Source organism: Choloepus didactylus, chromosome 5, assembly GCF_015220235.1.
Source record: "Choloepus didactylus isolate mChoDid1 chromosome 5, mChoDid1.pri, whole genome shotgun sequence".
Lineage (NCBI taxonomy): Eukaryota > Metazoa > Chordata > Mammalia > Pilosa > Megalonychidae > Choloepus > Choloepus didactylus.
In genome coordinates this window covers 12389824-12414742 of record NC_051311.1, presented here as the reverse complement: position 1 = coordinate 12414742, position 24919 = coordinate 12389824, and the positions used below count along the sequence as shown (strand labels likewise).

The following is a 24919-nucleotide window of genomic DNA, read 5'->3' as shown; positions in this document are numbered from 1 at the left end:
ACTCGTTGTACCTAAGGAGCGAGAGAAAGGAAATAAAGCAGAGTCTTAAAGAAGCACCTTGGCAGAGTCTCTTTGCTACAACTGAATTGCAGTTACTCACTTTCACCAAATAAGTATCTGAAATCCCAACCCTGCTTCTGCTTCTTCGAATTACAGCATTTTCAGTGACTCCATGCCCTTTTGTTAAGACAGTCATCCAAACTATCAGCCTTTCTCCAGGACATAAAAACCCTTCACAGCGTTTGCCATTAGAACCTTCCTTCTATTTCTGAGCCCCAGATTCGTATTTGATATCTTGCTGAGCTGTGAGAGTATCATGATAGTATCAGCGAGCCAAGCTGAGATGTAGGTGTGTCCAGAGCAAGTGCCTGAGACTTCAATGAAGGTAAATCACATTCACATTCACATCCTAACTGCCTGCTGTCGCTGAAGCTCCACATCACAACTCAGAAGAATCAGGTCAATTTAAAGGGAGGGGGCGGGGGAAGAGAAGCCGATGGTCTGACCCCTAAATTCAAGATCCTCCTCCCGCTCCCAGGGTGTGAGCTCGCTGGATGTGTGTGCCAGCCGCTGTGCAAGCATGTGCATGCTTCTAACCAAACCTGGGCACCAGACAGTTGAAGATGATCGTGACACCCTAACCAGGCCCTTCTCTTCCGACACTCTGCAATGTCTCCTGTTTGTTTTAACCTGTAGGAAGAAGGAGGATTTACAGATGATAATGCCATTTCTAATCTGCTTTGGGTAAGCGTGACTCTAACCTAGGGGTCGTCTAGGTGGTGGCCAGGCAGGCGTCACCGCCGGGATTCTGACCGTCGATGGTTCCCTTTCGTGCTGCCCAGTTTGGGTTTCATTCCCCCGGGCAAGGTGCTCCACTTTATCCAGAGTGGAGCCCGATCCTGATGCCTTAAACGGTTTTCTAAAATCAGGTAATGGAAAACTTTTAAGGATATTTTAAAACCTCCAAGTGCCAACAGAAGTCCGGGTTCTCCTCCCTGCAACTGAGTATCTTCTCTAAATTGCATTGATCTCGTCATTCACTCATTTAATTTCTGCACAAAACTGACTTGGGGATATTTACTGTGCTTGTGTGAATTTATCTTAGTGTTCTTTTAAAAATATACAAATAGGAAGGACTCTCTTGAAAAGAGAACTGAAATTGCAATGAGTCAATTAACAATCTGTCCAAAAGATAATTGTTTTTGTCTTGCCCTGCCCCGACCCCCACCCCGCTCTGATAAATCTTTTCTCCTCTCACCTCTAATCCTCTTGCTTTGCTCTATAGGAACCTGTTTATGCTTCTACTTATTCTCCTGCTATTCCTGCTGCCCATAAATACCTGTCTTTTGTATCTATTAATCAGGTGAGGAAACGCCTACACACTTTAAGCCTCATTGCAATTTCTGAGCCATAGGGATGTGCTTTTCTTTCATTTGGGGAAGTTACTCCTTGGCTGCATTTCACTGTGTGTTGGAGGCGGGGTGGGGGTGGGGGTTGTTAATCAGCTCTTCATATATTTCGGGTTGCTCCCATGTAACCCGAAATATAGCATCCTTGGCTCAGACTTTTAAGAAGACCTGATGGTATGAATTCACCTCATATTCATGAAACAGGTTTACAAGAAAACTCCCCCTTTTCATCTCCAAGCCTTGTATCCCAACTTGAGTCAGAAGCATTACTGCTCCAGCTCAGGAAGGATGTCATCTTGCTTCAGGTGCTCAAGTCGCAGGAGGTGGTGGAGGCAGTTTGGGGTGTGGAAGTCAGGGCTGGAGACGCTGGGAGGCAGAGAAGGCTGTGTGGTGGCATGAGCTGTTTCGATGGCTCTGTTAAGTGCCACAGTAGACCTCCCGTCCCTAACCCTCAGCCTTCCCTGCCTCCCTCCGAACCCCACCCTGTGGGTGCATACTGGGCGATTGTTTTTAAAACTAAAAAATGTCAATGATGGTTTTTAATTCCCTTTAGAATATCCCTGGTGTCAATTAGCCATGCAGAACAGCTACGCACACTTTTCCCTGACTCCTGGGTCCTCTGGCTCCTTTCTCCCTGCCTCTGTGGGACCCTGTCCAGACACTTCCCTTGCTAGGGTCTCTGTCCCACGTCGGGACTGGGATTTTATGATGTCTATGCTTGCCACTAACTAAAAAGTCAGGGTTTTACTGTTCCTCCAAGACCACTAATTGACAAAACAGATCTTTAAATAAGAAGCTCAGGATTTCAAATACTAAATTGACAGTGGTGTCTGCTGGCTCTGCTTGTCTTCATAAGTGGAAACTCCCCATTTTTCTCCTGGAGGCAGCCTTTTCCCTCACTCTCCCGGGTCCTTTCCTTTGAAGTGGGAAATGGTGGTCTGTGAGAGCCCAGCCCCACAGTAGCCCCCCAGTGTCCACCCCTAGAGGGAGAGGAAACCTTGAGCAAACTTGCTGTCCCATCACAAACGGGGAAAATGAGTGTTTAAGAAATAGGCATTCAAATAAGACTTTCAAGGGAAAGAAAGGTTATTGAACAGTCTTTAAGTGTATTTATTTTTAAGGTTTTTAAAAAAGCAATTTCCAGAGGCAATTTACATTTTATCACTTCAAAATTAACATATCTAGGTTTTTACCCTTCATAAAAAAAATTGTGTATGTTTTACTTCTTGACTGTTTTCCCAGATCAGTATTTTACATCCCAGTTATGTAGCAATAGCTCATCAGTATTCCCTGAGGTCCGAAAATTTCCTTCCTCCAGCCCTAGTGTCCTACTATTCAACAATGCCAACGTCAAGGTCCAGAAAAGAGAACAGTGTTTAAACAGTGAGTGAGCGCTTTCGAAATGGACCGTTTGTCTCTTGGGCATCAACACACCTTCTGTTTTCCCTCATATGCCTGTGTCCTGCCCAGAATAAAAAATCTTTCCTTCCCTTCCTTTCATGTAAAAAGCTGGTAGATGACGACAGACCAGATTCTGGTCGCCTGGAGGCTTTAAGCCTCCCTTTGGCCTTTTCTCCATCTTTTTGTTCAGGTCTCCTGGAGCCACCTGCACTGCTCTGGGGCTGACACCACACTAGAAATCGGAAAAGCTAAGCTTCTTTAACAGTGCACAGAATTCTAAAAGGCATAGCATCTTTGAAAAGCAAGAAGTACCAATTTGTCACTTTACTTTATTTCTGTTACTTAACATGTGCTCTTATAGTTTCTTCCTATAATTTAGTTTGGCTGGATGTAAGACAAAAGTTTAAAAGCCAGATCACAGTATTTTCTTTTCATAAGGCTCTCCAGATGTGGAAAAGTTTTACCCTCAAACCTCTACCAATCCTAATACTAGTTCTGCCCTCTTTAGTTGTAGCACATCCCTATGGCAGCAACCTTAAGTGAAATCTGTGCTGTGATTTCTCAGTAGGGGTGTGCCTGTGTGTGTGTGAAGAGAGAGTGAGACAGTGAAAGAGAGAGAGAGAGAGAGAGAAAGGGGAGGGAGGGAACCATCAGTAACAATGTAGCAACCCGAAAACATTCTTGCACATTGAGGCTTTGCACAGTTTCAAGCTGTGTCCTACCCAGTCTCTGTCTTTGAGAAGATCCTCCTTTGTTTCCAACTCTTTCCCCTTCTACACACACACACACACACACACACACACACACACACTTGAGCCCCCACCTCCCCACCCCCATCCACTCTTACCACCTCTCACCACCACGTTCGTGGGCTCTGTATTTGGAAGACTGGAAGAGAGATGGGGCAGGGCTTCTATGCATAGGCTTCCTTAACTTTCTTTTACTATTCCACAGTCAGTCCTAAACATCATCAGCTCAGCCTGGGAAATGTCACAGTATTTATTACAAGTCATCTTGTGTCCTCTAAAAGAGGAAAGAAAAACTTAGAAGGGAAAGGCAAGACAAGACAATAAAGAAGTTTTAAGCTAACAAAAGCAAATGGACAACGCTGTGCCTCTTATTTGCTTTTACATTTTAAGTTCTCAAATTTAAGAGCAACTTGCGATAAATTCTATTAGGTTCTTCCCAGTGAATAACCTATATATTCCTCACCCTATTATAGAGCGATGTAAAGTCAGACAGCAGGAATTAGGAGGCCCTAGTTCAACCCCACTAAGTAGCAAAATTATGTAGAAACTTCTAGAGCAGCAGAAGCTTTTATGTCTAATATTGTAGTTTACAGGGGAGGAAAAATACTCCTTTTTGACATAGATCTGGCAAACTAATGGAAGCTTTAAATCTTAAAAAAATACGTAGTATCTGCCCAGGGATCAGATTTATTGTGTTCATGTAGGAGCTCCAGGGAAATGAAATTTTTGATTTGGGGGAAACCATTTTTCTGAGTCATGAACTGCACCAAACAACCACACCCTGGACTGGGGAGATGGGACACACTGAACCAGCCATGTCTGAGCCTTTGGAAAAGCAAACTTTGTTGGCACTTTGCATGTTTCTAGAAATATTTTAAGCCAAGTTCCATACTGGTTTGATTAAAAGGCACTCCCTGAAACTTCATTTTCAAAGAAAACCTACTTTCTTGAATTTTGATGGAGTCTTCTTGGCAGAGTCAATGTCAAAGCTTATGTAATAAGGGGTATATGATTCAGAGGGTTACTTGGAATTAGGGTCATCTCCTCAATCATGAGTGGAAAAGTTAAGGGAAAGGGTTTGTAATTTTTTTTTTTTTTGGGGGGGGGTAGAGTAACTATTCATTTTGACAGAATTTCAAACTTGCAGGAAAGTACCAGATTAGGCAGAGCACTCTCATATGCTCCTTACCAGATCCACTCCCCCCACCTCCCCTGCCCTGCCCTCCCTCTCTCTCCAGTACCTTTTTTTCCTTACCCATGTGTGACAGCTTAAAGACGTCTTGCTCCTTTCCCTTTCACTACGTCAGTATATATTTCCTAAGGTCAAAGCTATGAAGATAACGAAATTTTATGTTTAATTATCTAATCCACAGTCCTTATTCAAATCATGTCCATTTTCCCCCAGTAATGAGTTTTTTAGCCTCCACCCCCTCCCCATCTAGACTCCAAGTCCGGATCGTGCATTTCGTCGTCATGCCTCTTTAGGAAAAGTTTTTTTGTTTTTGTTTTTAACTTACTCTAAATTACAAGGATGTAAAAATCAGTTCAGACTATGATTGCTCCGTAGAAGAATCCTAAAAATGAAAGGAAGATTCCCAGACTAGATGGTAGAGAAGTTTCTGTTCACGCATGACCCAAATTTTCCCTGTGCAGGGCCAAAGCTTGCACCATCATTCCAGGACTTGAAGACAATGAACTGTGCAGATCTCGACTTCCTTCCTGCCCTTCGTGAATCCAGAAGTCGCTTCCCGTTGGTCCACTAGGGAAGCTAATTTGCCAAAGAGGATGGAAAGTCCTAGAGGAGGAGCCTCATGAGCTGTCAGAAGTTAGGGAGCGCTTGACTGTAGACTGAATGCACATGCCCTGGCAGAAATGGGGTTCCTTGGGTGGAAGACTATATTGTGGTCAAGGCCAAGGCCCACACCCAGGAGACCATGACCATCATTTAGAGCCTTTTCCTAGGATGGCCATGGGATGGGTGACCCTGGGCAGCTCTATCTGCAGGTGGGAAGGATGTTTCTCCTCTCTTCCCTCCCCAGCATTACCATCCCCTGCACCTGCCCCCTCTGCCCAGGCACAGCCAGCCCTGGCCCCTGCTTCTCACCTGCCTCTTGCCCAGTCCCAGAGCAGGGGGAAAGCAAGCTGTTCCCTGGATAAAACCACCTCCACCATGCTCCTTTCTTCCTTCCTGACACGCTCCCACTCCTCAGACCCCAATCCGTTCCTCCAGCCCAAGTCCACGACCCCTTCCCCAGCCCCCATCCTTCCTTCTCTTCCTTCTCCTCAGCCCTCCGCCCTCTCCCAGCCCCACCTGAGCCTCCTCCCCGTCCCCTCTCCTCACAGGGTGGGCCTGCGGCTTCCCCCAGCTCTGCGCCATATCCCACCCCCAGGTTGAAGGAGCAGCACCACGGGCCTAGAACTGCAGAGCCTGCTCTCCCCAGAACCCCTGTTAGAAACTCTGAAAGCATTTTTAGGTAGAAATTCTATTCCAGATGTGTGTGTGTCTAAAGCAGAATTCATCCTCGTGTCGGATATATTATGGCCTGAATTGCCTTCCACGTGCCCTGCCCAGGAGACAGTGTTGCCACTGAAGAGCACACAGAGTTCTAGGAAACCTTCCTAGAGCAGGTTTATTCCTAACCCGTTTTCCCCACTGAATAGCTGACTATGGTCCTCGTGAGTGTACATGGATAAAACCATCTAATTTGACCCAGAGTTTTGTGAACATAGGTGGATAAAGTCTCTAATCAACCGAATTTAACCAACTAGGTAAACGGAGGGACTTTAAAGCTCTGAAGTTCATGGCTTACAGCAATCTCCATTTTTGTTTCTTTATTTTTACAAAGTATTATTTTGGTGTTCCTGTGTTTCAGTCAAATAAGTGAAAAAGCAAAATTTCAACCCAAAGTTTCAGTATTGCTCCTGGTGATCTCTCATGAAAGCTGGAAATCATAAGGAAGCCACACCCATTTCAGAGACCCATTTGGGTAGAAAGTCCATGGCCCTTTTCAGAAAATGTATTACTCTTCTTTGTTTGCCTGCGTTTAAGCTCACGTAACGCTACAAGTTAAAATTCGGCATCCCTGTTATTTCTCTCTCCTATTTTCTCCTTTGAATGTTTTATCCACAGTGGGCCACAGACAGTCGGGAGAGCCAGATGACCATCGAGGAGCGGAAGCACCTCATCACCGTGAGGGAAGAGGCCTGGAAGACAAAAGGCAAAGGGGCAGCCAACGACTCCACCCAGTTCACTGTTGCAGGCAGAATGGTGAAGAAAGGTCCGTGTGCGTGCGTGCATGCGTGCACATACGAGTGTGTGCATTTGTGCTGTGTGTGCACTGTGCCCGTGAACTGTGTGTCACGTGTGTGCACATGTGTGCGTGTGCATTGTGTGTGTGCACGTGTGGGGCATGAGAGTGGGGTACGATAGCTCAATTGTAAAAGACACGCTATGGTCTTTCTTATTTTTTAATTTTACTGAAGTTCTGTCAATGTTTTGGGGGGTAGGTTCTATGAGATGTTCTCAGAACCCTTTCTTCATAAAAAGTCAGTGTCATTTTCAATCTAAGAACCATTATCAGTTTGTCACTATTTTCAGAATTTACCCATTTGGAAATTGAGCTCAGGTTTCAAAAGCAATTGCAAATCTGCTAACAAATTTAAGTCCTTTCCTATCATTACTTTCAAGGTCCCTTTCCATCTAACCAGATTTCTATGGTTTACAAAGCTAATTTCCAGATATTTTTTTAAAAGCTGTCTAAAAAAAAATGTATCCAATTCCAAGAAAGAGGAATTTCTCTGCAGCTGAGCTCCTGGCACTGTTTGAAACCTGTATCCCAAGATTTATGAAATAGAATGACATGTCCTGTGGTTAGAAAAGTCATCAGAGACTCCTGAGACTTTATGAGAGCGTTTGGAACCTCCTTTCAGGAGCTTGCTTCCATATCCTGTCATGAACGATTAAAATTTGGGGTCCCTTCGTCACCTGTATGCACGTGACTCCATATGCTAAGCTATTATTTTAAAGCGAATTTCCTAACTTAGTGGTAAAAGTTTTCATGTTCAATTAGAGTTAACTTATACTGATATATCAGCATTTTATCTTCCCTTGTTCTCCAAACCTTCAGGGATCCTCACTTATGAAGAGTGCCTAACCCAACTCAGTGTAGGTGCAGAATAAACATTTACAGAAGGAAGAGAGGGAGGGGAGAACCCTGAATTTCAGTTAACTTCCTAACTAATCTATTCTTACCTAACCTTGGGATTATCAAAGGATAACAGAAGATAGATTCCTTGCATAGAATGAGTAATGTTTGGTTGTTTTCTTCATCAGAATCACAGAACTATATAATCATATTAAACTTCTTCCTCCCCTGAGTCCCACCCCTGTTTTAACAAAAAAGGACAACCTTCAGCCCAGAAGGGTTGACTAGAACTAGAGCCGAGAACATGAACCAGTCTTCCAACTTCCAGCCTGAACTTTTATCCTGATGACTTTCTACTTTGGTTTCTTTTTGTCCTCTCTCATCTTAAAAATCATCAATTATTTATAAGCGGGCCTTGACGACCCTACACCCTTGCACCTGTCCTTGGTGAGGTCAGAGGCCATAGGGCAGCACCTGACACACCCCGTGCTGGGCTGTAGCAGGGGTAGGGGAGTCTGCTGGCTGCCAGGGGCTGAGGTGACCCTATCATTTGCCCATGTGCAGATTTGGAGTAGTTCTATCCCTCGGTGAATAAGTTTGCCTTCCCTTTTTCCTGAACAATCAGGGCATCTGTATTTAATAGGTGTTACATAGCATGCCCAAGAAATAATTTTCTTGGACATCTGCTTTTAATCTATATACAAAAGCGTACCCTTTTGTTCAGATATTTTTCACCACCCACTGGGTTGTATGTATCATTTGAGTCACAAGCTCTTTCTGATTCACAGGGCTGGGACTTGCAATAGCATTTGCTGTAGAATAAAATAACCCCGGCACCACAGCCTACAGAAGCGGGACCACCCACTCATCAGGGCTGGGTGCACACTTATGCCACCCCACCTTACCACGAGTCAGTGTGCGCCAAGCAGGCGGCACCCTGGTTTTCATCCTGTCACCCCAGGAAGCCCTCATTCTCCCCAGCCTTGTTTGGGCCTGCTCCCTTTTTGACAACACCTCAATGCCACCTAACAAGTAGTATTCCATGGGTTGCTGGGAGCGTTCTAGGGTTGTCCTGTAGGAAAAGTGCTCAAAGTACATCTTTGAATGAGAGGCGTTAGAACGTCCCCAAAGAGACCAGGTGACTGGTTATTGAATGGAGGCTTCATCACCTAGAGGTATGGGGAAGGGTTCATGTTGTCTTAACCCGCTGTGTATTAACATTTTGTCATTTAAATCTATATGCCTTCCCCCAGTACCAATGGATCCTCTTCTCTAGCCAGGAAAGAGCTTTCCCTACCCCTGGAGACCTGAGAACATAGCACGGGAGACACGGCGGCAGGATATGGCCCCATCCTCTGTCCTCCAACAGGAAGCAGGGACAGATGTCCCTGGTTGCATTGGCAATAAGCCTCTGAGTCTGCTGTTTATTAGCTGCAAAGTTAATTACCTCCATGCTAATGAGCTTTGCCAGTGTCCTAAGCTTCCTTTTAATAGCTAATGATTTACTGCCCAGCCTGGGATAAACCTAAGACACCAAAGTTTACTTATCTTTATGGTCTTTCAAGAAAGTTTACTTTCTCACTTTGCAGGTCTGGTAATTGAAATATTTTTTAAAATTTTGTTGACATCATCCAGCAAATATATGTATATATTGAGTACTTCTGAAATTTTACCAAAAACTTAAATTTTAAACCACATTTCGGTATTTTTCCTTAAAGCTTTTGTGCTATAATAAATACCTCTCCAGCTCACAGGAGGAAGGAGCAGAGTAATCCTTTTATTTTTCCTCGAAAGCAATGGTGATGTACACATTCTCCAATGTTGCTTTTTAAGGGATGCCCCCAGCCTCAATTTCATCTGAAGGGTTTGCATTTATTGCAAGTAAATACAAAGAACATTAACATCTCATTTTGTTCTTGGTAAAAGCACTATTAACTTCCCTTTCCAACCCCTTCTACTTAGGAAAAACTACTCATCTTTCTCTTTATTAAGGTTTCCTGTTCCAACAAGACACCTTCTCTCTGCTGGAATGCCCTTCTTTCCCCTTCACACATCCTTTTAAAGAGCCCCCACCCTGCTCCTCCGAAATGGGTGAACAGCATATGGCCGATTCCCAGCCACACTGAGACGTTGCAATTCACACTCTCCAGCCTCCACAAATTGGGTTAAATGGATGTCCTTCTAGTTCTTTCTTCTAAAAGGTCAGCACTTCTTGGGCTGTTGCTCAGGGCACACACACCAAGTGACGCTCCCAGTGCCCACTGTCCCTCGCACACCTCAGTGCTGGGGTCACTCGCCCACTGGTGGGACACAGCTCACTCTTTACTTCCTCTCAGGGAGATGGTCAGATGTGCTCTCTCCTCGACTACCCCTCTCTCAAAACTCTCACAGCCTATTAGGTCAAGTACATTGTGACTGCCTCATGCACACTCTTATGATGTTGTGCATCAGTGGACCTGTTTTCCCACGTCTGCATTATTCATTTTGGAATGCCAACTACTACAGTCCTTTGGAACAAGAAAACCCTGCCTACATTTGCACTTGTCTAACACAGCCAGGCTTCCTGTAGAAGGTGTGTGTGAATGTGTGAGCACACAGACATGCATGTGTGTGAGTATATGTGTGTATGAGTGTGTATGTGTGAGAATATGTCTGTGTGAGTGAGCTTCTGTAAATTCTATATATTGTAAAGTCTACGCTGGGGCTATTGGAGATCCATTAGTGTTCTGGGAATTTCCAGAAATGATACTGAGCTGCTAAAAAGCTCCTCTGTCTGTCTGCAGGTTTGGCCTCACCTACTGCCATAACTCCAGTTGCTTCCCCTATTTGCAATAAAACTAGGGGCACCACCCCAGTTTCCAAACCCCTGGAAGGTAAGTCATTGAGGCGTCCAATATGCCAGTGGCTTTATGATCGGAAGAAGCCTTAATGACGTTCGCTCATTGATGGTTTCTACTTCCTCAGATATCGAAGCCAGACCAGACATGCAGTTAGAATCTGACCTGAAGCTGGACAGGCTGGAAACCTTCCTGAGAAGGCTGAATAACAAAGGTACATAACAGAAGCCAGAAGGGAAGCTTTGGGTTATATGCTTATAGCACACTGTGGTTCATACTTTCAGTGAGTTAGCTACGGAAGCCTAAAACACCAGCCCCTCTATCAAAATATCCAAATCCCAATTCTGATCTCATTTTCTCCTCAACTGAGTTTGTGTACTTTTGGTAATATTTCTATTCTGTCTTCACTGATTCATATTTTAAGCATTATGTTTGTGGTTATTTTTTTTTAAATGAAGTTGTTGGTCAAAACTGATTGAATTGCAAGCTCTGATTCATTTGATAATGTACTAAATTGGGGATCCCCAGTTACACATTTTTTCTTGAATCTAAACCCTTAGGATACCATCCAATCAGAATTATAAACTCAGTAATTTTGCTTTATATGTATATAAAATCAACATAATCTTGGTCTTGATGAACTTTAAATTGCATCTGTCAACTTCCAGTAAGGGAAAAGCTGATACTATTTTTCATAACAACATATGATTTCTAAAAGAAAATTCTAGTAAATAAATGTTGTAATAAATATTCCAACACAAAGTCAGTGAAGTAGGCAGAATCAAAAATGTGTAGAAGTAGCCTCTTCTCTCTTAATAAAAATGTTCAGTATCTGAAACTCAACCAATACTAGGAACTGCAAGCCCCTCCTATTGATAGTGACTCCTAATAGATTAAAAGCAAATAAATACAGATGACTACTTTAAAACAGAAGTATAAAAGTGTCATATGATAACAGAACTGCTAAGCAAGGAAGGCAAACAATCTAAAGTTTATTAGATACATGTGAAAAGGATCTAGGCTGCAGGTTGATGAACTACAACCCACAGGCTGGATCCAATTCACTTCCTGTTATTGTAAATAAAGTTTTATTGGAACATGGTCATGCCCATTTGTTTCTGTATCATCAGAACTTGTTAGGAAACAACAACTTGTTAGGAAAATCTTTGTAGACCTGTGTGAGGCCAGCCTCCCTCTCTCCTACCATTTTCCCTTGGGAGCTTTGCTTGGCTGGACATCAGATAATGGCCAAGGAAGCCCCACAGAACCCTGGATATCACTATCATATTTTCTCCACTCCTGGAACTTAGGGTTATAAATGATTTTTTAAATTCCTCAAGGCATAGCTGAAGAAATGTTTTTATACAAACTTTCTGTCTGTCTGCTTGTTGGTTGATAGTTGGTGGGATGCAAGAAACCATGCTCACCGTCACCGGCAAGTCTGTGAAGGAGGTGATGAAGTTGGACGATGATGAAACCTTTGCCAAATTCTACCGCAGTGTGGATTACACTGCACCAAGAAGCCCTGTGGAGCTAGACGAGGACTTCGATGTTATTTTCGATCCTTATGCACCCAAGTGAGTTATTTCCTTCTCATTCTTTCCCCCCACCCAGAACGGCTTCCGTCATCGGCTCCTGTCATCGGCTTCATGCCGAATTTCCATGAGGCTCTTCTCTCAGCCTGTTACCTGCTTCTGCAGCAGAACGCCATCACGGCCGCTTTATTATTCCCTAGAGCAGATGTGCAGTCCTGAAGGGTAGATAAAGCATGTGTACCCCAGAACAGCTGTGCATCCAGGCAAAAAGTCTTGTCTGCACAGCCTGTACCACAGATGTTTGTGTTGTCCTAAAAAGAGCATCACAGGGCTTATCACATAACTGGAATATTGTTTGTGGATTTTTAGATTAACATAGTTTAACAGAGATTTCTATACCTGTCTTCCACCTATTGGATGCTTACCCATGACGTTGAAAAAATATTTGGGTTTTATGGGCTTAAGTTAATACAACTAACTAGAAAATCATTAAAGAGTGTTAATTTATAATAATCTATAAAAATCAATAAATTTGAGGGTTTTCTCAGCAGCAGCCAAAGCTTTCTCTTTACATGGCAGCAAGACCAACCACCCAAGAAAAATTGTTGTAGTATTAGGAGTCCTTCAGTTGTAAGTGCCAGAAAAAAACGCAAATCAAACTGACTGAAACAAAAGGAAGATGTAGAGGGATTTGCAGGTTCACCTACTGAAAAGTGTAGGGTGAACGAGTTTCAGACCCAGTGGGTTCTAGAGGCTCTTTACAGAGTGATCTCACTCAGCTGTTTTCCTTTGGCCAAGCTGTGACCAGGGCCACTCACGGCTCCAGGTGTACAGGCTGCCTACCTGCCTACCTGGCCACCCCAGCACAAGGCAGAAGTTTCGCACTTGTTATTCTTTAGTCCAGCTTGAGTTCTAGGTCCATCCCTCAACCAGTTATTGTGGCCAAGGGGAGGAAGATGCTCAGTGGCCACACCTGGGTCTCTGGAGTCCTTCTAGAGCCAAGGTGGGGGAGGGGGTTGCGGTGTGAGGTGGTACCCCAAAGGAAAATCAAGATACTACTACCAGAAGCAGGGCAGTATATATCAGGCAGACAAAACCCACAGCTGTCCACTGTATTTATTTATTCTTTCCTACAACACTATTAGAGTGACAGTCTCCTTCAGATGTCTGGGTTTTCTTAAGTTTTTCCTTACCTGCCCTGACACATTCTCTGCATATTTCAATTTGCTCAGTTTGTTTCAGTTGGCATGCTTCAATTTCCTAGCTTTAAAAAGTGAACAATTTGCCATTTCCCACCTTAAAATAAACAGTGAGTTCACTAGTTCTCCATCTTCTCCCCACCCAAATGTCATTGCTTAAATTGTTACATATAATAATTTCAGCACATGTATGTGCATGTGCACAGTTGTATGACAGTGTTATATTTAAAAGGGCTTGAAGGCAGAGAAGCCCCTGCAGCAGCGGGAACCTCCTGTGAGATTCCAAAAGGGATGGGCCCATTTCCCCGGGGCTGGACTTCTGCATCAGAGAGTTGTGTGCCTATGTGGTGTTCCCAGCTGCTTTTGCAGGACTGTTTTATTTTGATACATTCTTGTTTTTCAGAGAGGACAGTGGGTTAAGAGGAATGTAGTCATGGAGGGATGGCAATAGAACTGAAACACAGTAGCCTAAGAGAGAGTTTCGTCCAGGGAAAAGAGGATTAATCGAGAAGCAAGAGCTGCCTGTCCATTCCTGAAGGGCTCGCTGGGGCAGGGGAAGTGGGCACGCTGCGTCATGGTCCAAAAGCAGAATTGGCACCCGCACCCGGGCGTTTCTAGGAGCGGGCAGCGCTTCCGACGGGAAGGGCCCCCAGCAGGGGAACGAGCTGCCCGGGACGCCGCACCCCCCTGGGCCGAGACCAAGGGGCGCCGTGCGGGTGCGGGGTGGCCCAGGCTGCGCTCTTGGAGGACGCGGCCGGGGGCGGACTTGTAGGACTGATACAGAAATCAGGAGGCGAGATCGTGGCGCCCCGCCGCCCGGGGTCCGAGCGGCCCAGATGCCGGTTTTCCCAGCAGGCCGGGTGGGGGTGGGCTTGACAGCGGGTCCTGCTGTGTCCCCCCCCAGGCTGACGTCGTCTGTGGCGGAGCACAAGCGCGCAGTCAGGCCCAAGCGCCGGGTCCAGGCTTCCAAAAACCCCCTGAAAATGCTGGCAGCCAGAGACGACCTTCTCCAGGAGTACACGGAGCAGAGGCTCAACGTGGCTTTCGTGGAGTCCAAGCGGATGAAAGTAGAAAAGAGTGAGTGTCGGGGTCTCCCTCCTGTGGGGCTGGGAACTGATTTTGAGGTTATTTTGATCCTGTCCTGCTTTTCTGCCTTGCAAAGGCTGATAGTGGTGGTCAAAAGATAAATTTAAATAAAAACGAGTAAGTTTACAACCACATACGCCTCCCTCCCCACCCCAAAAAAAGAATAACCCTGTCTGGTACTAAATGTTTTTCACGGAAATTCTTGCAACGTGAATCACGTAATTTGTTTAACTCAAATTATTCTGTTTTTCTGAGTTTTCTTGCAAAAGGTAGGGAGGGAAGGTTACTTCTGGGTTTTGTAATTCAACCCATTTTCAGTAAAATTTCAATCCCTGAACACAGTAAATCTGCACTTGATCTTATTCAAAAACAAATCATTTGGTCTCTTACGGGAAAATGTCCCAAATCACTGCTTTTCCTAATCCTGGATTTTTTCTATTACTAATTAATGGCTTAAACCAGTGCCTTTCAAATGGTTTTCAACAGGACCTTTAGGCTCCTCTGCTTGGGGGGTGTGGACTGGGTGACGTAGGGGAGAGTTGGGCCCCGGGGTGATGAGGGGGAGTGAGGAGGTGGGCTCCAGGCTCTCTGTCCCTGCTAATTTGGGCTAAGCGTCTCTGCTTTTATCTGCCCAGTAAATTGGGTTTCCATCGTTCTGAAGCACTGGTATTCCGGGTGGAAATAATCTTGCTATTTTGAATATCCTTTTTATGATTTTTATTTTCTTATAGCACTCATAAACCTTTTTCCTTTCCTAGAAATATGGTATTTAGATGAAGAGGCTGAGTCTTTTCATTTTAACTGGTTTATTAAGAAAGTATATTTTCAAATTATGCCATATGAATGGTTGTGTTGTGTTCCTTCAGTGTTAGAACCTAATCCCAGAACAACAATTTTATGAATTTCTCTCCACCTTATATATTTTTTAAAACAATGAGTTTGGAGAAATAAAGGTTTATTGGCAGAAATTTCAGACACTTCTCCACCTCCCTTTTTGGGGGCTCAGGGGCATTGCTTCATATTTCCTGAAACATATACATTTGTTAGGCTACACTGAAAACTGAGCTTTTTTTTACAATCTTAGGTCTGAGAGCAAGAACCTCAGGACATCATTTGATTGATCACTTTGTCTCCAGAAAAGATTAGAACAAAACCATCCCTTACAAAGTATCCCTTTTTCTAGGTATAAAGACTCTTGGTGAAAGCCATCCAACAGTCTTCCTCAGGAATGCAGTCCAACATCTAAAAGCTGTTGGGAGTGGGGATGACAGCTTTCAGGAAGATTGTGGCAAATGAGCTCAGCTCTTGATTTTATGCTTAACACAGCTGGCCCTGTAATGCTGCTTTGCCTTGTCTCTCTGTGCAGGGAGGGGTGACACTTGTCAACAATCAGCTTAAACCTACAACTGGATTTAATTCTCAAGACAGGCTTAAGCATTGACCTCAGTAAACAGACTTGCATGTGTACATAAATTGAATGTGTTTTTCCCAGAATTAACTTTTTAAACTTTCTCCAAAGTTGTTTTTTTTTTCAAATTGTGGTAACATATATATAACACATAAAATTTGCCATTTTAACCATATTTAAGTGTGCGATTCAGTGGCATTGATTATATTTTGTTGCGCTTCAGTGCCAACAACCGTCACCAAAACGTTTTCAGCTCTCCAAATGGAAGCTCTGTACCCATTAAGCAATAATTCCCTATTCCTTCTCCCCCCCCATAACCTCTAATCCACTTTCTGTCTCCATGAATTTGCTTATTCTGTATATTTCATGTCATGGGATCATACAACATGTAGTTTTTTGTGCCTGGCTTATTTACTTAGCATAAATGTTCTCAAGGCTCATCCTCGTTGTAACATGTATCAGAACCACATTCATTTTTATGGCCAAATAATATTCCATTGTATGTATATTCTGCATTTTAGGTTTAACATTAAAGGAGAGAAGGAGCAAGTCAGTTATGAACAATTTCTGATTGTAAAGATGCTCATTTAACCCAAACCTCTTGCTTCCCTCTGCCCGGTGTGCCCTTTTTGGACCCTTCCCAGTGTCCCCCAACTCCAACTTCTCAGAAGTGACTCTGGCCGGGTTAGCCAGTAAAGAAAACTTCAGCAGCGTCAGCCTGCGGAGCGTCAACCTGACGGAACAGAATTCTAACAACAGCGCGGTGCCCTACAAGAAGCTGATGCTGTTGCAGGTTAAAGGTATTTAAGAGCAGTCTGGCGGAGTTGCACGCGCACAGGTGATTCTGCCTGGTCACAGAAACCCGAGCCCCAGATGCTCCCTCGATTGCCCGTAAGGGGCGGGGGCTCCCTCCTCACCCTTAAGCTTCCCAGAACCCCAGGAGGCAGGAAATGCTGCGCCTGCGGGGGCCCACAGGGGCGTGGGGTGGGGGCCAGGTCTCGCCGGCTCCCCAATGTCGGTATTCGCTGCTCTCCACCTGCCCACCGTGGGCCTGCCCTGACCCGTCCGTCAGGCACCAGTGGCCCCTGAGTCGTCATAGGGGTCGTCCCGGGCAGTTGCTGGCCTCAGTTCTCTGCTCTGAGATAAACAAGGGTCTTTGCAGAGGGAGAACTGTGCATTCCTGGAGGAGAACTGGGGAAAGCAGCTCAGAGGAAGTGGAGGCGAGCCCACTCCCTGCCCCTGTGGTCAATGGCCAGGGAAACCTAGAGGGTAACTGGAAGAGCCCTGAGGCATGCTCTGCCTAGAGGCAGCCCCTGCAGGGAATCCCTCAAGAGAAGGACCGTGGAGCCGCCATCCTCTTCTGCAAGGGTTTGGGGGGTGCTTATGTATAACCACTGTCCCCTTAGGGACCGGTGCAGAAAATTAATCTCTTCCCTATGCATGTAACTGTGGAAAGATCCAAACTAGCAAATCACTTAGGAGAAGGGGTTGAAAGCAGTACAAGGCAGCCCTTCCCTCTGAGCTGAATCCTAGTGAGAGACCCCCATGGTTTATGGTGAGAACTCCCAGGGTGGCACTTGCACCCCACCCAGTGGCTCTGCCTTCTCTGCAGCCCGGCTCACAGCTCACCTGTAGCATGGGGGCCGAGCCAGAGAAGAGAGCTGGAGAAGAGTGAGCGAGGGGACAGAGGAGCATGTTGGTAACTTGCCTGGAGAAGAGAACCTTAACTGATCCACACAGAGGCTGTCACAAGACCCAGTCTCAGCCCTAAGGAGGAGGGCGGCATTCAGGACAGCATTGGCAAGGGAAGCCATCCCCATGCTGCCCGTTTTAAACCCCCTTCACACCACCCCGGGTCCCGGGCATGAATATTAGTAGTCGAGACTCTAGAACTGACAGAGTGCCTAGCAGGAATGCTTTGATAGTATTACTAGTTCTCTTTCCTGGGGAAACTGTGACTCTTTGCCTTGTGTTCAGGGAGAAGACACGTGCAGACAAGGCTGGTCGAACCACGAGCTTCGTCTCTGAACAGTGGGGACTGCTTCCTCCTCTTGTCTCCCCATTACTGCTTCCTGTGGGTAGGAGAGTTTGCCAATGTCATAGAAAAGGCTAAGGTTGGTATCTGAAAAAAATAATTTAATTAAGTGACTCTTGACACCTGTAGAATGTTCTACCAGTTGTCAGATTATTACAAAGCTTCTCAAATGCCAAATGTTTCATTCAAGCCAGGTAGTGTTGATTTCCCTGAATCAACAAGCTTTCAAACAAGCTTTCTCTAGGTGCTTGAGTGGGATGTTCTAGAAGGATCTGCCCTACACCTGCAGTGTTTAAATTCTGGGTCTCTTCTTGCTGTGTGTGGCAAAGGAGCTTACGTGTCACTTCAAAATTGTATCCCAGGTGCCAGTGAAGTTCTAAGGCAGATCCATTGAATGAGAAGCTCAAGGGCTAAGACGCAGAGCATGGGTGTGTTTTCAAAGCTTCACAGGTGATCTGTTGAATATTTAAGATTGAGAACTACTGCTCTAGAGGATTGATAATCCCTGGTCTTTCAGCTACATTCTTGGTTGCATTGAAAATACCCAACAACCAGTGTCCTCCAGCCCGCCGTGGTCTCCAGGGTCTGCTTTCAGACACGCACCCCTTCTCTTGGCGATTGTGGATGAGCCGCTGGGCTTAGCCATGGGCCATCCCACCAGGTAATTGTCTTCCCCCCTTAGGCCTCTGAACTGGCAACTCTGATTCAGACGAAGCGGGAACTCGGTTGTAGAGCTACTTACATCCAGACTATCGAAGAAGGAATTAATACACACACCCATGCAGCCAAAGACTTCTGGAAGCTCCTGGGAGGTCAAACCAGTTACCAGTGTAAGAGCTGACTGTGTAACAGAGAATGACAGGCCGTGACTAGGCTTTCCTCTCCCCCACTTCGTTTATTTAAGCTGCGCACTTCCCGACGTAAATATAACACCCCCCTTTTGTTCTTATCCCAAAGCTGCTGGAGACCCAAAAGAAGATGAATTGTATGAAACGGCCATAATAGAAACAAACTGCATTTACCGTCTGATGGATGACAAGCTTGTTCCTGATGACGACTACTGGGGGAAGATTCCCAGGTGCTCCCTTCTGCAGCCAAAAGAGGTACGGTGAGTGGGCACTGTCCCCAGCGAGCAAGGGCTCTTACAGCACGATGCACAGGGCCTGCCGAAAAAGTCAGCAGTGAGTGCCGGAGAAAGGTTAGCCAGTGTTAGCGCTAACTGTAGAACAAGTACAGCTTTGGAAAGGATGTTTATTTGTGATTTCAAACCATTCCTATCGTCACAAATACTAAGATAAATTCCAATGTATTGTTCAGAGGTGACATAGGTCATTGATGGCTTTTCTTTTCTATCTTAGGCAAAATATAACTCTTACTTAGCCCTTTCTCTTGATTTTTCTATAAACATTAAATTTTTTTTGTTCCTTAAGTTTCAGGAATAATAGATGCATGTATATATAATTTATGGATTTTGCCAAGTAATGTACTGTTTTTTTTTTCTCTCACATCAATACATATTTACTAAATACATACATTTCTAAAACCATTGTATATGCTAAGTATTAAGAAAAAAGTGCAAGACACAAAAGGACCTTAAATTTAGTTGGGTAGAAGAGTGTTAGAATATAACCTAAAGCTAGTTTGTGTGATACAGGCTAAACATAATATGAGCATTTAAATGGGAAAAAGACAAGAGTGGGGATCATTTTTGAGAAAACATGAAATTGAGCCTAGCTTTGGAGTTAGGTAGAGTTTTGATCAGGAAATGAAGGGAGAAATTATTCTAAGGAGAAAGAGTAGAGCAAACCAAAGGCATGGGGGTAAGAAATAGCATTACATTCACGTACTCACTCAGCAAGCTCTTGGACACACCGCTGTTTGTTCGGGTGGGCTGTGATCTGGGCATTGTATATGCGAGAGATGTCACCAGGTCTTCAGCACGTGGGCTTTGTGAAATGAACAAATAAGGAGGGAAAAACAAATGAGGGAGGGAAGGAAGAAGAAAGGAAAGGAGGCGGCTGGGGAGACGTACTTAACTCTTCTATGAATTGGAAATTCTAGGTGGCTCGTGAGTTAGCGACGGGAACATTACTGGGCACGTGGGGCAGCAGGGAGGAAATTACATTTGTGGGGCAGCGGCTGGCAGGGCAGTGAGTGCCCCGCTGGTCAGATCTTGTGCCCTTTCTGGGTTTCTGCTGAGAGCTCCACTAGGGTTTGTGTCATTGCCCAACTGACACTTCCTCTAGAGACCCTGAATCAACCCTTGAAGTCAAAAAGTCTTTTATACCATTTTCCCAGGTGCTGGTGTTTGATTTTGGTAGTGAAGTTTACGTGTGGCATGGAAAAGAGGTCACGTTGGCACAACGAAAAATAGCATTTCAGCTGGCAAAACACTTATGGAATGGAACCTTTGACTACGAGAACTGTGACATCAATCCGCTGGATCCTGGAGAATGCAACCCACTAATTCCCAGGTACCCTGTGGCCTGGTGATGGGGTCATGGTGACACGTAGAAGGAGCCGATTCCCCAGGCGTGCTTCTGTTCTTACTGCAGTCATTGACTATTGCTCTGTATACGTTTTAGTTTCCATAAATGATTATATATTATGTCTCATGAATATTCACATATAAGGACATTGCCTTAGTTTTTAACAAACTAATACAGAAACCTGGATTTTACAATCTCCTGGAAGACATTTGTGTTATATTTAATTTCTTGAAGTGAATAAATTGTTCCTACCTGCAGCTTTCCAGGTGCTATAATGGCAGATGAATAGCAATTGTTTAAACAAATTACATGCTAACCTGAAAAACTTCCCAGGGCCTGGATGGAGTTCAGCCACCGATCTGTGATGCAAATGCCACAGGTGTCCTTCAAATCTCATACCTTCTGAGCACAGCCCTTAAATCCCAGGATTTACTATTTGTTTGGCAGTAGATGATTTTTATGCCTTTTTTTTTTTTTTTTTTTGGTATATGGTATTGAAATATAATTACTGTAATTTTAATGATTTCCTACAGTGTAGTGGACCTTTGAGAGCTGCTTTGGCAAATCAACAGAATGCATAAACCCAAAGAAATACAATCATGAGAAAAATAATTCTTATATGCAAGGATTGTTGTTTCAACTACCAAAAAAATATGCTTTTAAATGGTGTGTGCCATATAATCTAGGTAATAGGTTAGAAATAATCCTAGGTAATTACATGTATGCCATGTAATCTAGGTAAAAAGAAGTGCTCTTATGATGTGTGCCAGGCAGCAATCTAGGAAATAGGTTCGAAATAGATCCACCAACAAACAGCATAGAATATGGGGCATCACTGAATTACATGGGAATGTTTCCCATTGCACTAGTATACAAATTCCAACTCTCCTACCTAGTTACCTGTTGTAAAATCCAATTATTGATTTTATTGTTGATTAATTATCAGTATAGAAACAATTCAAAATTATGTCAATGGAGGTGAAAAATTTTCTAATTCTTTTTAACAAGTGCCCACATAACAAAATTAGTACTGTAACAACCAGTGTTTTAAGGACTGAAGGTAAGGCTTTAAAAAAAAAGAATGTTTTATTTGATTTGGTAGAAAAAATAATGCTGAAGCATAAAATCTATATGATGGACAATTTACGCTTAATAGTGGCTATTTTGGTTTGCCAAAGCTGCCAAAATGCAAGATACCAAAAATGGATTGGCTTTTATAAGGGGGATTTATTAGGTTACAAATTTACAGTTCTGAGGCCATACAAGTATCCAAACTAAGGCATCAACAAGAGGATACCTTCACTGAAGAAAGGCTGATGGTGTCCAGAACACCTCTTGTCAGCTGGGAAGGCACATGGCTGGCATCTGCTCATCCTTTGCTCCCAGGTTGCGTTGCTTTCAGCTTCTGATTCCAGTGGCTTTCTCCTTAAGCATCTGTGGGCTTTCACTTAGCTTCTCTGGGGCAAACTCTGGGCTTCATCTCTTAGCTTAGCATCTCCAAACGTCTTTCTGTCTGCATCTCCAAGTGTCTGGGTCTGTGTCGGCTCTGAGCTCTCTCTCTCTCTTAGCTTCTTAAGGACTCCAGTAAACTAATTAAGACCCACCTTGAATGGGCAGGGTCACATCTCCATGGAAATAATCTAATCAAAAGGTCCCACCCACGATAAGTCTGTACCCACAAGATTGGGTTAAAAGAGCATGGCTTTTCTGGGGTACATACCAGTTTCAAACCGGCAGAGTGGCATAATCACAGACTTCAAAGTAGATGAATATCGAATCCATTAGTTTTCAACATCTCTGAGATGAGAATCATCCAAGGAGTTTAAAATAAAAATCTATATGCCAGGCCCACCCCAGAGATTTGCTTTCAGCTTGTATGGGGTGTGGCTGTGTCAGTATGTTTTAAAAGCACCACAGGGATTTAAAAGTGCAGCCAAAATTGAGCTTCCAGCCCTTCCTAACAAATGAGGAGCCTGAGACCGCTGGGGATGATGGTGTCGCCCCGGTCCAGCATGAGTCAGCAAGGCAGTAGAGAAGCATATCTGCCTCCTCTCCTAGTCCCCAGTCCCCGACTTTCCCACCACAACCTGCTGCCTCCCTCACTTGGCTTCAAAACATAAAAGATAATTTCCAAAGCTGGAGCCAAGTACTTTCTTTACAGTCATCTTTACAGGTCTGCAGAGTCGTAGCTCATATGTAAAAGACAGTCAGCCTGATATTTTCTAATAAAGGCCACAGCCTTGCAAGGTAGTCTTGGATTTTCCACAGTTGCCAATCTCTGGTTCTTTAACTCCTGCTAGAATACGTGTCAGAAGTACTTGTACACTGTGCTTTATCTTTTCAGTTTCCATTGAAACAGGCAGCCTCCTTGCTGTGCCCCACCCACTGGGCAGAAACTGGAAATCTGGAACAAATAGGAAGTGGCTAGCTAACACAGGGGTCCCAGCAGGCACCCACTAAGCACCATTAGTTGGGCCGATGGGTAGCTGTGCTGTCCGGGTCCCAGCTCATAACCAAAGGATCACTTGTGAAGGATGGGAAACCTCTGCATGTGGTTCTCAGGGCTCTACTCTCTACAGCATGTATCTCTGAGCACCACCTTTTTCTAAATTACCTGTCTTCCAAGCCTGGTTCCAAATTCTAGAACCTTGAGACAGTGTGAGACCCCCAAACTGGCTACACCACAGCCTCCCCTGCTGTCTCTGCCCAGTGGCCTGGAAATAAATATTTTAAAACTCAGTTCATGATATATAACACAGGAGTAGTAACACAGGAGAATCTCAGTACACTGGAGAGCTGGTTTTTAAAAGACAATTCAGGGTGAGCTACATCTTCCTTACACCCATTTATTAATTCAACAGAAGTTTTGAGGACACGGGCTCAGTTTGCCAGGCTGCTATAACAAATAGCACCCAGTAGGCTGGCTTAAGCAACACACACTTTCTGTCTCTCAGTTTGGGAGGCCAGAAGTCCGAAAGCAACGCGTCAGCAAGGCTCTGCTTTCCCCCGGCGTCCGCAGCGTCCTGGAGCCAGCCGCAATCCCGGGGTCCCCTGCTTGCACCTCTGCCCCCATCACGTGGCCATCTCTCAGCCTTGTGTCCATTCTCCTAGTTTCCACTGACTCCTGGCTTCTCCCTGCATGACCTCCTCTGACTGTGTCCAAGTTTTTCCCATGTATAAAGGACTCCAGAAATCTAGATTAAGGCCCACCCAGCATCAGTTGGGCACACTTTAACTAATATAGCATTTTCAAGAGATCCTATTTGGGAGGGGTTCACACCCACAGGGACGTGGATGACGATTTAGAACAGGCCTGTGGCTGGGCGAGTTAAGATGGACAGCTCCTGTCTTTGTGAAGCTCTGGGCCCCTCTTGGGGGCTCTGCTAGAATGCGAGAAAAGTCCACGTGGACTCCGTGGACACAAAGCCCCGCAAAGCTTCAGGCTAAAATGATAAAATGTCCCGTATTTGGTAAAATAAGTGAAAGTAAACCATTCCTTCTTTATTCCACATAACGTATTTTGAGTGCTTTTCAGCAGCCACATGTGTTGTATTAGATGCCTTTCCTTGGTTTTAGCCTCGCCTAACCTCAGTCCTTTTCTCTGCTCCCCACCCCTCCTGGGCTCCTGCTACAGGAAGGGACAGGGGAGGCCTGACTGGGCAATATTTGGGAGACTTACTGAGCACAACGAGACTATTCTGTTCAAAGAAAAATTTCTTGATTGGACTGAACTGAAGAAACCTAACGAGAAGAACGGTGGTGAACTTGTCCAGCAGAAGGTACTCCAGGGGGTCCATCCTCTGTTCTCAGGTTTGGTTTGGGTCCCAACAAAAGTAGCCTTGAAGCTAAAGGTCGCCCAGGGTGTGCTGGCAGAACAGCACACTGACTCCCCTTGGTTTCCCACCCGGGAGGTGAAAAGACCCCTGCCTGTGGCCCTCCCGTCGGTACTGTGGGGAGGGGTGTCAGGCCTCGGGGAGATGGCCTCCTAACTACAGGGGCCACCGGTCAGCAGGCGAACGTGTGGGCTTCTATGAAACAGTGATTGGGTGTGACAAGAAAGCCACTCTAGAAGTGGAGGCGACTGCCCAGACGTCCTGTCCCCCTGCAGGAAGAGCCCAGGGCCGAAGCCAAGCCCTACGACGTGTCACAGATGGTTCCCGTGCCCCCGGCGGCGGCCGGCACCGTCCTGGACGGCGTGAACGTCGGCCGAGGCTATGGCCTGGTGGAGGGCGACGACAGGAGGCACTTTGAGATCGCCAGCATCGCCGTGGACGTCTGGCACATCCTGGAATTCGACTACAGCAGGCTCCCCAAACAGAGCATCGGGCAGTTCCACGAGGGGGACGCCTATGTGGTCAAGTGGAAGTACATGGTGAGCACTTCAGGTTAGTGCCGGCGCCGTCTCCAGGCTGCAGGAGGCCCCCCGGGGGCCCGGGACCCCCGGCGGGCCAGCTCGACCTGCTGGGTGGGCGCAACAACGCAGGCCAGTCGCCTACTTTGGGGAGCCACTGACTAAACCTTGCAGGACTAGGAGAAGCGAGGGAGAATGGCTGCCAAGCCAGGATTGCCCCTCTGTGGTGTTTCCTTTCTCTAGTAACCTCGCCCCCACCCCTCTCCCGTCCCCCG

The 24919-nt window shown here is 45.3% G+C and overlaps 1 protein-coding gene across 5 annotated transcripts in view; it reads left to right on the top strand.

Annotated features, from left to right (window-relative positions):
• SVIL (supervillin) overlaps positions 1-24919 on the top strand; it is a 225636-nt gene that overhangs the window by 183635 nt on the left and 17082 nt on the right. For 3 of the 5 annotated variants that reach the window (XM_037837957.1, XM_037837956.1, XM_037837954.1), the window contains 13 exons: positions 697-744; positions 6690-6837; positions 10488-10577; positions 10669-10755; positions 11941-12118; positions 14180-14352; positions 16414-16569; positions 17747-17883; positions 18487-18634; positions 18762-18907; positions 20103-20278; positions 23928-24072; positions 24402-24678. In XM_037837957.1, coding sequence (XP_037693885.1) covers positions 697-744; positions 6690-6837; positions 10488-10577; positions 10669-10755; positions 11941-12118; positions 14180-14352; positions 16414-16569; positions 17747-17883; positions 18487-18634; positions 18762-18907; positions 20103-20278; positions 23928-24072; positions 24402-24678 — 1909 coding nt within the window. The remainder of the gene's footprint in view (positions 1-696; positions 745-6689; positions 6838-10487; positions 10578-10668; positions 10756-11940; positions 12119-14179; positions 14353-16413; positions 16570-17746; positions 17884-18486; positions 18635-18761; positions 18908-20102; positions 20279-23927; positions 24073-24401; positions 24679-24919) is intronic. The other 2 variants (XM_037837958.1, XM_037837955.1) reach the window with 1 other exon arrangement.